At 43.8% G+C, this 14,152-nt stretch overlaps 1 protein-coding gene across 1 annotated transcript; it reads right to left on the reverse strand.

Annotated features, from left to right (window-relative positions):
• Nucleotides 1-309: 309 nt before the first annotated feature.
• Nucleotides 310-10,544, reverse strand: SKIL (SKI like proto-oncogene; the record flags this gene model as incomplete). The annotated part of the gene is made up of 6 exons (XM_079539544.1): nucleotides 310-471; nucleotides 3,720-3,944; nucleotides 5,029-5,270; nucleotides 5,497-5,735; nucleotides 6,700-6,797; nucleotides 9,438-10,544. The coding sequence occupies 6 exons, from the start codon at nucleotides 10,542-10,544 to the stop codon at nucleotides 310-312; spliced, it is 2,073 nt and encodes a 690-aa protein (XP_079395670.1).
• Nucleotides 10,545-14,152: the final 3,608 nt, after the last annotated feature.

Raw genomic sequence — 14,152 nt, forward strand, 5'->3', positions numbered from 1 at the left:
GTTAGAAGGTAGAGGGTCCTCAAGGGCTGCATTAGAAATAAACAGAAACCGGGCACTCTAAATCTGAACTTTCTTATTTTTTCATAGTTTGAGAAACACCAGTACAAATAAATGCAGATTTCCATTGGGTAGGAAAATCTAAAAACGTGTCCCTATCTGTTTGTTTATATATATGTATATCTTCATCTGCACTTGTATGGCAAATAGAAATCTGTAGAGAATACTTCTTATCGCACAGAAACTGCTTACAATTCATTAAAAAATGGAACACCCTGTTTGAAGGACACAGTCGTGCTTGTTTTCCAACTTCTATTTTCCATTCCCATTTTTTGAAGATTTCAAGATCTGCAGCTTCAATTCTTTTATCATCATCTCCAACTTCTCCCTTGCCTCTCGTTCTTGTCTCAGTTCATCTTGAAGCTCCTGTCTGTCTGCCTCTGCATGATCCAGTCTCTGTCTCAGCTCTGCTAGCTGTAAGATAGAGGAGAGAGATTTAATTTTAACAAACATATTTGTATTTGACATAACCATTCAAAACCCCGCTGCTAACCACCCTATGAATCAGGTACAAATATTTCAGAAGTATTTATCAGCTCATTTTCCTATGTTCATCAACAATTCCGCAGCTGCTGACCTCACCACTGGCAAACGACATCAATGTGAGAAGTGGCATAAAGATACTACAATAAAAAAAAGCCAGAAGAGCCCAATTTTAAATACACATCAATTCCAGTGATGTGAACTGCCAAACTACACCAAAGTCAAAAATCTGCTATCAAGCTGTGAGGATGCCTGTGTCAGATCTTTCACAAATCCCAGAATAAATTTTCCACTCCCCAAGTTAATTTCCCTCACCTGACAAAATACTATTTCTTTACTTCAAAAGCTTAATCCATTTCTACAACACCCATAACCATCAATACAGTCTTCTGACATTCTTTAGCATAAATGAAAGTTAGGAAAATGAGATTCAGAAGTGCTTGACCAGAACATCTTGTGCACTGATTTATGTTATTCAAATAGAAACATCAATCCTCCCAAGCTTTTTTGTGAAACGTTCTGTGTTTCAACACGAGAGAATAAATAGGCTTTAATCTATAGAGCACAGCAAATCTCAAATTTCCCCAAGTATGAGGAAGACTTGAGCAGACTAAATGGCATCGGCTTCTGCCGAAAAGAACGCTTCTCTGATGACACCAAGTAGGTCACTGCATAACGACTGAAGTAGAAACACTGAGTCTTGTCATTTTTGTCTGGGATAATGTAAAACACTGAAATGTTTTCACTTGGAATTTGGTGCCATGTAACCCAGTGAATTGGAATTACTGATCCATAAATACACCCCTCTGCTCTTGCAGTTTAATGGCAATGACATGTGATAGCTTGATTGAGATGCTGTATCTCAAGGAAGAATTTAAGTAAAAAAAAGATTCATAAAATATATGACAAACATTCTTTTTTATCTTCTGAAGAGTCCCACTGCAGATTATGCAGTTTAGAAAAGTTACTCAACAAAAAAAAAAAAAAAAAGTTCCACACTTAAATGATTATATAGAGAGTAAAGCAAAGATTTTTGCATGAGACTGTCAAACCACTAATGACATCAAGAGAAGAGTGTGAATCCCATGTGTGATGTGTTCAGTTGTTTGTGTCTAATTTATTACAGCTGGACTTTCAGACTGTACCAAGTAACTCCACAGTAGAAAATCAGTGGTAAGCCCCAGTGATTCAGAACATTAGTCATCTTAGCTAAACCATGTACAAAAGGGAACCATTAAAATAAAACCAAAAAAACAGCTGAACAACCACTGTTTGTCTACGCAGCACATAAATCCCATACCCAGCATTAAAACAATAAGAAACTACTTTGAATTTATTAGGGTCAGTTCTTTCCCACCAAAACTTCATCACAATAAGATCTGGAAAACTCTGATGAATTTTTCAAGTGTGGCAAAGTTACTGCCAAGCTGCTTATATGTATTACCACCAACAGTTACAACAGGGAGACAAAAGCCATTATCTTCTTTGCCATGGGTTTGAGTGGTTGTTTCTTACTAAAAGACCTCACTGAATCTAAAAAGTCCACCTGCACTCGTGACGTTGGGCTTCCATCTCAATAATCACTACGTGCACATCCCACTGAAAAAGGAGGCAGCTCATGACAGCAAAGAGAAGCAGGAGCACGCAAAAACACTGCTGTTTGCCAGCTGCTGTAAAGTGCTTTTGCACTCTGGTGCACTTTGTGATTTTGCAGAAACATTATTCAATGGATGTTCATCTTCACCCGTATCATGAGAAGTATTTCAGTGGTTTTTAGACAGCACGAGCCTATTAACGTGAGTCTTCTGACTTGGATGCAGACTGGTGCAGCACAGCAATGCCCACTGCCTGCATGCCACAGCACGCAATACATAAATCAGCATGTCTGTGGTGGAGCTTTTGTTTTCACCTATAAAGAAAGGCTTAAGGACTGCTTACACTGTCCTATTGTGATTGATGGGGTAAAGCAACATTTCAACTGGGAAAGTCAGTAAAGGAGTCAAAAAAGGAGGAAGACCTCGTGCATCTTCAGAAGAACAAATGTTTACCAAAACTCCAGATCCCTTATTATTCATTCCCTTTAATGTACAATGAATGCTTTTCCCAGTCCACAGTTCTCAGAGAGGGCAAGTGGCTTCAAGAAAACATCACATTAAGGCTATTTGAGGTGCAATATATACAGCTTGGGAAAAATAACCGTTGCCAGGACTTCTGTTCAACTCAGGTACATCTGACAACTGCTAGGAACCCACGGTCCAAAACGTACTGTAAGATGTGATAAATGGAGAAAAAGATTCCACTGACATGTTCCAAGTAGCTCTGCAGCACAACTAATAATAGGATAAACTTTCATGGCAGGAATGCATTTAGTATTCTAACATCAAAAGAAACAATCATCCAGACTCCTTGGAGAACAATTCGTGGCTTTTATCCTCTAAAGAAAGGATATACTAAACAGGCCATATCAAACACACTACACACGATCATCTTCATCAACCAGAACATGTCGTTACTTGCAGCAACAGGGCTTGTACCAGATGTTTGGTAAATCAGACCTTAGTCAGAGAGGATTACTTCTGGCAGCAAAGGCCAGGAATCCGTGGAGTGGGATGTCATGAAATTAAATTCATGGGAAGGATTTACGATGCTAGTCTCTGCCCTACTCCCTAAAAATACAAAAACCTGTCTCTCAAGTATAGCCTGTTTCTTATTTTGAGACTGTATGAGCAGCAAATATACAAAACTATAATCAAGTGATCATAAAGCTTAAGTTTTAGATTTTGTTTGCTTTCAAAGGCTGTTTTCTGTGACACAGTTCAACGTACTTCAACACGTTCCTATAGCCAAAGCAATCATGCCTAGCTCTGTAACATGGACAAGCCTATACACATTAAACATGGCCTGCTTTGAATAAGAATGTTATAATCCTTATGTTTAAGATTAATTATTTAACCATTAATATCATACAAATATCTGATGAAGAGAATCCTAACACCTGACAGGTGAAGTGTTTCTGTAAGCTACATTTTAGCTCTGCCTCAATCAAGGGGCAGGGAAGTAAATATGCTATCATTGTGACTAAGATGGAGAAGATGAAACCTTACAGTGGATGAGCAGTAACTCCACATTCACTCATGCACTAAATATGATTTGCTTTGAAACAGACTTTCCCTTCTCACCTGTGCTGCATATTCTGCTTCCTTGTCTTTCTCTGAGCTGGACTCACAGGTACACTTCTGCTTCATCATTTGGTCCAGTTTCCTCTCCAAGTCTCTCTGCTCAAAATAAAACTCTTCCATTCTTTGAGCGTGCTCAGTTTGCAGAGATTCAAGTTCTTTTTGCAAATTCTGCTGCTCTTCACTCAGTTCCTTCATAGCTTTAGAGTTGTTTAACATTTCCACTTCCTGTCAAGACAGATCAGGATCACATACACCTTGGTTCTAACACCAGAAAAGCGAAAAAACAATCTTGTGATTTAAATATGTAACTGAAAACAATGAGGCAAAAAAGAGCACATTCATCTACTGGTAACAATGGCCTGATAATGGAACTCATCTTCTTATCAATGGTGACGTGCTGTATTCAATTAATATCACATGATCCATACTTTCAAGCACATGGAGCTTCCAGAAACAAATTCACAATGTCCAGCAGTGAACCTCAGAATGTGGTGGCACTGATTTACTACAACATATTCTGAAGACAAAAGAAGTGTCTCATCAGAAAACAGAATAAAAGTGTTTGGTTTCCCTTCCTGTTAACATTTTGATATTTGTAAAAGGGTCTTTTTTTTTTTTGCTTTTTAAATTACCTACGAGCTTTGCCTCCCACAGCAGAACACTTTAAAAGCAGCAGTCCTGGGGCCTTACCTGAGATTGCTGATTCTGAGCTTAATGTTAAAAATAATAATAATAATAATAGTAATAGGCCTGGTGTACAAATATAAGCAGAAAAGACAGTATTGACTTAATTTAATGCAGAAAACAGAAGTGATGCAAAATCAAATGAACACCAGTTTCTAATCCCCTCCATAAACCCCCTAAAATAAAAGATTCAACAAATAGAGACAGGAAGGTGCTATTATTGCTACGCAGGGCTACGGTAACATCAATTCCAACTCCTGCATCTTTAAAATCCTAAAAAGTGAAAAATTTCCATAGGACTTAAACTATATTTGCCAAAATATTTCTATTCTTGAAAAAGATTCGAAAGTTCAAGCAGTGCTCGTTTGGATATAATGAAATATAATGAAAGCAGCTCCTTGAAGGCAGCTGTTACAAACCGAAAAACCAGCACCAGTTATTAGCAGCTCCAAGCTAACAAACACACAGGATATTAGAGATGTAGCGTCTGGATTCAAGCTGGTGGAAAATTACTTTTGTGCTCCAGTGTTCTAAATGGAAGTCATCCGTGGAAGGATTCTAAACCCAGAAATCTAACATGAGTTTTCTGATTGCAAAATGAAGCTTTTTCACGTTGGCATCGTACCATTTGAAGCTGCTGCTTCCTCCGCAAAATAGTATTTAGTTTCTCTTGCTGTTTGATGTAGGTTTTCATTACTTCTTCCATGATCCTTCCCTTGTCGTCTTCACAGCTGATGTCTTTCATGAGAGTGGGGGACAACGTTCTCCCATCATTACCTACTTCAACACATCTGGAGCCTCTCATGCTTTTGGAAGAAAGACGTTCGGATTTCCCACCTCTTGCAGAATGAGCCGACACCAGGGGATCTACAGGTAAAAGAAGGACGTGGCACAATAAGCACAGAAAATCACAGGAATAAAATGCAAAGTAAACTCAAGGTTAGGAAAAGGTCAGAAGAATTTTTGGAGCACCGAAGAGATACAGATACAGTGACAAAATACCAGCTTGGCGCTGCTCCTTCCAAAGTTACATGCTTGAAAATGAAATTGAAAAGACTTCCATGTAATTCTTTTTCATAGCTTATCTACTCACCTAAACGCTTATGCTGCTCCAGACCAGTTTTCAAGTCAATTTTCTCCTGTTCCTCAAGAGAAAGCTCTGGATAGGAGGCAGGTTTTTTGTGCTTTCCACTAGTGAGCTTTTTCTCTGACATTCCAGATGAAGACTTGATTACCTCAGAAGCTTTGACTGTTGTTTTTGTAACATCCTTGTATTGTGATGCAAGAGATACATTTGGGGCCACCACTTTGTCACACATATAAAGGTAGTAACTGAAAAAGTAGAACAGTACAATTAAGGATGAAAATGTGCAATAAATGAGAGTACTACGTTTAATTTCACTTGATTTTAAACAGAAAACTTTCAATAAATGTAAGCTTATCCTTTTTATTTTTTTCCTATACAAAAGGAAATAGTAAAGACTTCATCCTTACTGGTAGATATGGTTTGGAGGCCACAAAAAAAAAAAAAAAAAAAAAAAGCTTATGCAAATGTGACTGATTAAAAACACATCCATACATATATATAAATCACATGAAGTCACCTCTTAGATGCAAAGAGTGAAATTAGAATGCCACCAGATCCAGACTCTCTAGCATCCACATAATCCTCCTATCAGCAGTGGAGTATGGGAGAAGGGATCAGCACAGTGGTAATGAGCATACTGCTTTTTAAGCAGCAGGGCTGGGCACTGACAGTGCTGGGCAGACCTGGGACCAATACTGGACCTTCTTTTCCACACATACTGACCAACATTGATGCAGAATGCAGAGTGTGCATTAAGGAAATGCACTCGATTTCTGAAACCTGGAAATTAACCAACAAGTCAGCTGCAGTCATTCCAGCATGGAATAAAGTCTTCAAACAGTTTTTGCAAGTCCTTTTTGAAAGGAAATGCAGTTGCACTCGTGGTAAATGGGCCCTATGCAGCTTTTCACATATGTGCATTATGTTATAATAGGAAAATTAACTTCTGTCATTGCCTGAGAAGCAAAGTCGTAATTACATTTCAATTGTATTTCCTCCTGAAGAACGCCCATACATCACAGCTTGAGTCTCACACCAAAAATCACCCATAAGCAGTTCATTAATATTTACACTAAGAAATGAATTACGAGTTAGGGTGCAATTCTTTTTCGTAACAGTTCAGGTTGCAAATACATTTTTTTCAGCTGAAATTTATGTACTGAAATTACGTATGCAATGCTCATCGTGCTGCAAAGGAAATCCAGTTACCTGGGATGGAAGAAGGAGGGTGGCTGAGGATCAGCTTCTGCTTCCTGCTTGATCACAGGATACCACTGCGATAAATCTAGGCTCTGCTGGGAATCCACCTCAAGAAAAACAAAAACCAAGCAGTAATTTGAAGACAGGTTCACGTTAATGACATTTTAACAAACCGTTCTCAGCAGAACGGCACTTCCACCATTAATGCATACACACAAACTGAAAAAGCCACAGGCTTTGGCAGAAGTGCATGCTGATGCAAGAGACAGAAGTTTCCTCAATCACCAATTTCCCATTATGAGTAAAGCAGCAACGAAACTGAAAGAAAAGCTCTTTGCATAAAAGCTGTGCTGAGCTCCCAGGACTCTGGCAGAGGCATTGCCACCAGAGACTGGGAGAAACAGAGAGCAGAAACGGGATTCCAAAAAGGTTGTATCACCCTTTGGTAAATAAGCATCTACACATCAAAGCACGCACTTGTCAGATACTTCACTACAAAATGAAATCTGTGAGTAAAAAGCAACCATTAGTGGTGTTACAGAAACACAGCTGGGCAAGGTCACTGCAGCAAGCTAACAACCCTTGGCAGTAAGGAACAGAAGCACCTCAGGTGCATCAGAACACATCATCCTAAAGCACTTCTGTGCATGCAGTGTTTGGGTAACAATCCTCCTTCTGTTTGTCTCAAAAACCATTTCCAAAATTGAACTTTAGTCAAATTTGCTGCTGATACTTACTGCTCTGCCACAGTTACTGCTATTTTCAAGTGAGAGGCATCTGGTCCTATCTACAGGACTCAGCTGAAAACCTGATTCCTAATTCCATCGTATTAAAATCATCTTGGAACTGGGGAGAAGTCTACAGAAACCCCTAGAAACGTGAACATAAGTGGGTTTTCCCCCAGTGTGATTAGCTGACCACAGCCAGCAGCCACAAAAAATCCATATTCACACGCCCAGAAACAGAAACAGATCACAGAACCTCACCTCTGCCAGTCAAGAGGCTGCAGTCACAGCAGCATGGCCTGCATCAGATGGCATTTGACCACAAAAAAAGAGTCAATCCTATCTATATTATTCTGGTCAAAACATCAAGCCTGCTAAATTCAAAGTCTAGCACTGCAACTGCAATGCAACTCCACCCATGCAGTTCCTCAAATCAGCTCCAAAAGGAACAGAAAGGAGAGAGGAAACAAGGAAGCTAAGCTCCAAAACAGTGACTTCGTATCAAACCCTTCCCCACCATTTTATCTTTGCTCAAGTTTTCAGTTTTTCTTCCATACTAATTTCATATGCTACTTAAGAATAATAACAACAACTACACAGGTCTGTAATGGAAGAATCCAGAAAGGGTTTTTTGCATTTTGTTTGTACCAGTCCAGTCCAAATGACTGCTGCTGTGAACTTCAGCTGTTTTTTCATCTGTCTACAGGAAATTGAAATCGTGGTCAGAAGTCTGCTAACACAAAACAGGAAGCAGCCTCCTGTAGTCACACCTAGAACACACTTCCACTCATGCCACAGCTCATCACCTGTACTGCACTGCAAGGACAAAGACTGTCATGATAGTGAAGACTCCTTGCTGTGAGCTTACCTGCACCCCCAGCTGATTCGGCATGTGCAAGAATGCCATACAGCAGAGTTGTGTGGAAATTTTCTGATAAAAATACAGCAGACTGGCACAGTTGTAGCAACAGCTGCTACTGCAATAAGCCTCTCTGTAACACTGAATGTCCAGAGCTGTGCTGGAAGGTGTCATCTCACTGCACACCTTTCTGGGCTCACCTGCATGGACTGCTTTGAAATCCAAGACAAAACATCCAACAGGTGAACCAGAAAGTTTTAAGTTGAGATTACACTCAATAAAATTGCATATTCTTTGCATGCAAACATCCATGTTGTCATTACCTATGCGTTCCCTCAGAGCTAGCTGCTCTCCACGTTCCCTACCAGCTCTCCTCTTAAAAAGCCTATTTCTTGCACATAACATGATTATTTCCCCAGCAACATCCAGCATTTATCTGGTGTTTATTATTTAAATTAGAAACCCTTTGAAGGAAAAATAAGCTCTGTATTTTTGAACTGCACTGCAGACTTGCAGCAGTATTTTAGGAAAAAATACTATGTCTATTATTAACCATTGTCAAGATACCATCCTACAGCTCTTTACTTGGACTGCTTCAGAACTCCTCTCTTTTGGCATATTTCTCCATATAACTCGTTTAAACAGAAGGCTACCGCTGAACAAGCAGGCTTTGGGCTTCTAACAGGAGCTTATGGATGAGCCCTCACCCATGTGCAAAGCCATGATGGGTGGCTGGCAGGGCAGGCAGCCGTACACCACGCGTGTGTGTGCAGGCGTGAATGCAATAAATAAAAAACCAATTGGTGACACTTGATTTTCAAGCTCCCTTCTGCACTGTTCAGCTGCTGCAGCACATACCGCATAAACACATCAAAACATCTCCAAATTAGTTCTGAACTTTCCAGAGACGGCTTACTTTAAAGCAGAACAAGAACCAACAAAACCAAACCATCTTGAACGAAGTTACTTAGGGCCCAAAGAGGAAAGAAATCACTGTGCCTTTTCATCAGAAATGTATTTCCATGGAGAAGCTCCCTCATGAAATTCACTTAGGCTTGGCTTGACAGGCACTGCCATTTACAAGAGGCAAGCACTGTGCTTCCAAAAGGACCATTTACGTGCAGTCAGAGGTTTAGGAGTTCTACAAGAGCAGGTGAACTTACTTTTGATCGAGTTCTTTTCTGATTTTTCTCACTAAATTTCTCCTTCATCTCCTCCAAGAGATGCTTCAGCTCCCGCTCCTCTGACGTTCCCAGGTATTTTTGGTTAATATGAAGGTAGCAGTGCCACTTGGCTGACTCGAAGCCCCAGTGGCAGGTCCTCTTGTCGGGGGATCGATGCGAATGCATCACGAAGGTCTGGGGTGAGAACATCCCGTAGCACTCCAGACACTGGATGCAGGGGTCGTCCGGAGCAAGGTAGAACTGAGGTGCAAACAAACCCTGGCACTTGCCCAGGCATTCGTGCTCTACTTCGAAGGCACTGCCAGTCTCCTTCAGTTGGGCCAATGTGTTCTTACCAGGGAGAAAGCTGCCATTTTGAGGAAAAGTGCGAGGACGTAGTAAAGCATTGCATAGTCTCTGAGCATCAGTCAGTGTAATCAGCCCGCAGGACGGAGCATTGAACGGAAGAATTCCCAAAACCTTCAGAATATGAAGCTGGTCGGAAGTGCACCTGGAACAGTATATGTACAGTTCATCACACACTGTATTAATCTGCTGCAAAGAAAAGTCTCGAAGAACTGAATTCAACACCTGAGGCAGGCAGAGCCTTTTTTCTCCTCCGACTTTAAAGCAAGAGATGGATTCCCCCTCCAGTACAGTCTGAGTGAGCTCTGTGGAGCTGTCGGGAGGAATGAGCAGCGGAGCAGACAGGATTTGTGGTGATGGAAGAGGCAAGAAGACAGTGGGTGACATGCTCTCCTGGGAATAGCGAGCTGAGAAAGCTGCCGGTCCACCCAGCGAGCTCTGGCTGCTCAAGTGGAATTGTGCCAACGTGTGTTTCAGACCTGGATTTAAATTCAAAGGTTCAGAGATTGAGGAACTGTTTGGCTTGGCACTCTCCCCGTCAGCCTCCACAGAAGTTTCGTCATATTCGTCCAAGTTTTCCTTCTTGATTGTTGGCAGTTTATTTATCACGACTCGTACTTGGCTATTTACGTGCATCTCCGTCATTAGCTTTTTCAGTGGGGGGCTCCCATCCTCCTGGATCCCACTCCTCTTTTGCTCTGAAACGAGCCCTAGAGGGAAATTTGTTTGTGGGCTTTCCATCGCTGAACACCAGAACTTCAGTTAATTACAGTCTCGAATGCACATTTTCCTGCTTGCTTAGACAAAAAACGATTTGAAGCAATCTCGACTGCCGCAGGCACGCCCTGGTTTGCACTCCACTTAATCCTTCGGCCTCCAACAGCAAAACCTGCAACCCATTTTGAACATAAAACTAAGAAATTAAGTCTGCAGAAGTCAAACAGTTTTTCTCTCCTAGTTCTAGAACCATTTGTTCAACTGTCTTATAAAGAACCACCGTGATTTGTACACACGGACATTCTTCATACGCTGCCCAGTCGCACAGCAGCGCCTCGGGAACAAACGAGGTGCAGAAGGTCCACTGAGGGCCACTTTTTTCTTCCAAAAACAGACGGCCGTCAAAGCCAGTCCGTACTTCGATATCAAAACACAGAAGCGCTCAGAGCTCCGTCCGATCCCAAACGTACCTGGAGCCACGCGGAAATTCCGCTCGGCACTTTCAGTTCCTGGAGATGGAGCCCGAATCTCCGGGGCCTGCTTTATTGTGCCGCCAACTTCGCGATTTCGCCGCCGCCGCCCGCGGAGCGCCGGCAGCTCGCAGACAAACCCGAGCCGAGCGCCGGCGGTCACCTTTGGCACAGATGTCAGCGCCGCGTGTCACGATTCTCCCACCCCGACTTACGGGCGGTAGGACCGAGGCCGAGGGCCGGATTCCCCCCGCCGCGTCGCGCCGTCAATCCGCGCAGAGCCTGCGAACAGCGAACGGGGTCACGGCGAGCCCGGCAGCGGGGAATGCCCGCCGGGAGCGCCGCGAGGAGCCCCGCCCGCGCCGCCCCCCCAGAGCCCTTCCCGGAAGGGCGCGGGACGCCGCTCCGTGACTCACCTCGGAGCCGGGCGGCCGCGGGCAGCGCTCCCCCCGCCCCCCTTCCCCCGCCCGGCTCCCTCGCTCCGTCGCTCCCTCGCCCTCCGCGCCGCCGCCGCTCCCTCCCCCCGGGCACGGCGCGCCCCTCCCCCGGCCGCCGCCATCCCCTCCCTCGGGCGCTGCCTCCCCTCGCCCTCGCCCTCTCGCTCACCCCCCCCCCCCCCGGCTCTCCTCTCTCGGCACCGCGGGGGCCCCGGCGCCCCGGGATCGGAACGGACGCCGCGCACGCGCCGCCCACCCGTGACCTCACTGCGGAGACGGCGGCGGCGGAGACGGAGACGACGGCGGAGACGGCGGCGCGCGGGCACGAACCCGCCGGCGGCGCGCACCCCCCCGCCGCCCTCGGCCGCCGCCGCCGCCGCAGCTCCGCCCACCGTCTGGGGCAGCGGCGGGAGCGGCCGCCCTTCCCCCGCCGCCTCACGGCGCTGGGAGGGAGCGCCCCGCACACACGGCGCGGTAAATCGCGGTGAGATACAAGAAAGCACGATAAAATGCGACAAAACGCAACAAATAAACGCGTAGCCATTTAAAGGGCCGACCGGCCCCGCGTTCCGCCCCGCCGCTTCCCCTCAGCCCGCGCCGCCCCCGAGGGCCCGCAGCCGCCGGGCATCGCGACGCGGCCCCCCGCGCGCAGAAAGAACCGCAGCGTTCTTCTCACGTGTTAAAAACTAGGCGCAGTGCTGCTGCCCGGACGCGCAAAGCGCTGCCTTGGCCCGAGACGTTTTGTTTGCAGGTTTTGCCTTTGATGGTCACCTTAGAAGTCAGTGCCTACCTGCGGCTGTTCCCTCAGCTGCGAGTGCAGGCTGGGGGACCCCTGGTGCTTTATATGGCGAAAATAATAAACTGCCGGCTGTATAAAGAGGAGAATAGGGTTTAGAATAACTGCATAAACAGCTGTGCCCAGGCTTTTAACCGTAATGCTGTGATCATAAAGACACTAACAGTTATATTTATTTTTTAGAGCTTAGAGAAAAGCATTTGACCTTTGTGTTATTAAAGAACTTGGGTAGAGATGAAGGAATCGTAAATCTGAAATAGAGCACGACCTCAATTTTTATATTCAGTGCAAAGCATCATTACAACGGGGAACACGGTTTTACTGCTGCCATGTTGCAGGACCCTCAGGCAAACGCAAGGCTTTTCCACAAAACAAAGGGGTATTGAACAGAAACCTTAACTTTGTTGCAGGATGTAAACCTCCAAGTCGCTTGGAATTAAGCGTGCTTTCTGGCACTACTTACAGAAGGTATTTCAAATAACAGCTATAGAAAAACACAACTTCTCTTTTTCACGGACAGAGAAAAGGAAGGGAAGGCATAAATTCCCTCCACTCCCTGTAGGCCAAAGAAAAGATAAATGCTTCCCAAAAACTGAAACCAACATTTAATCACAGGGAAGAATAAAATTATTGGAGAAATTAATTTTCTTCCCTTTAATATCCCACTATTTGGCCTCTTCCATCCTCATTTTGTTTCTCTATTTCTATTGTAAATCACTAAAGATTGACTCAGCCCTTCCTCGGGGAGCATTTACCATAACAGCTATTACCATGATGGGAAGTGCATTTTTCCTCCCTTACATTTACCCTACTGCTTTCTAGATCCTTTTGCCAGACTTAGTCTGCATAACTCATTTGTAGCAGCAGAACCACAGCTGAACCCTTTACATCTCAAACCACCAGCCTCTGTGCATCACGTGAGTTATGTGAACTGGGACACCATCAGGACTGATGCCTCTGCACTTCCCAGCCATTTGAGATTCAAAGCAAGTGAGGTTTGTGCTTCCAAGGAAATTTCATGACACTGAACCATAAACCAACTCCTGGCTCATCTCTGCAGCTTACTGCGCTTGAACCAATTAGCAGCGCACAGTAATTAATAAATACTCGTCATTCCACCTCGGTTTGGTTTCAATTATCTTTAAGTTCTGCTTAATTCTTTTTTCTTCTGCAATAAAATGTTCGAGGGTGGGTCTGTAACTGGAAATGCAAGCACGTTCGTGAAGAACATTTCCTCCTATCCCCTGTACTTATTCATGAAGCATATACAAGCCCAAGGGACACAAATAAGAAGAAAATCTACCAGCTTCATGGACCAGCTGCAATTGTTCAGACATTCTGGACATTGCTGTCTTCTCTAGCCTCTAGAATTTAGGATCTGATCATAGAAATTATCTACAAATGCCAACCTCTGAGATGTGCTACATCATATTTCCATTTCAAATTTACTCAAGAACATGCAAGACTTATAACATCATAGCTAGAATGAACTATGGATTTAAGGCAGCAACGTATGTAGGTGGATATTACATCTTTTATTAGTCCTGCTGATGTCATGGAAGCTTAGAAATTCAGTATCGTCATTTAATTTGGGTTTTACAAAGTTCTGCATATTTTTCAAGTTGCAAACCTCTGTGGTAACCATTGTGCTGGAATGATAACGCTGCTATAGAGCTACAATCATTAGGCACCATAAGCCAAAGTAGGTAGAAGGTTGTTCAAAAGATGTTAACTCCACCTACAACTCTTATGTCAGACCAGGCAAAGCAGTTCCAAAAGGCACTGTGTAACTGAGACCTGCATTACAGACCCCTGTATGACAAAGAAAGAACCCCCCCCAAACTAACCCTGCTCTCCACGCACATATACCTTCTTTAGGTTGTGCAGGCCATTCTCAGCTGTCTCTTGGCTTGATACCTCTTCCACTCA

The sequence above is a fragment of the Tetrao urogallus genome (genome assembly GCF_951394365.1).
Source record: "Tetrao urogallus genome assembly, chromosome: 9".
In the NCBI taxonomy this organism is placed as follows: Eukaryota; Metazoa; Chordata; class Aves; order Galliformes; family Phasianidae; genus Tetrao; species Tetrao urogallus.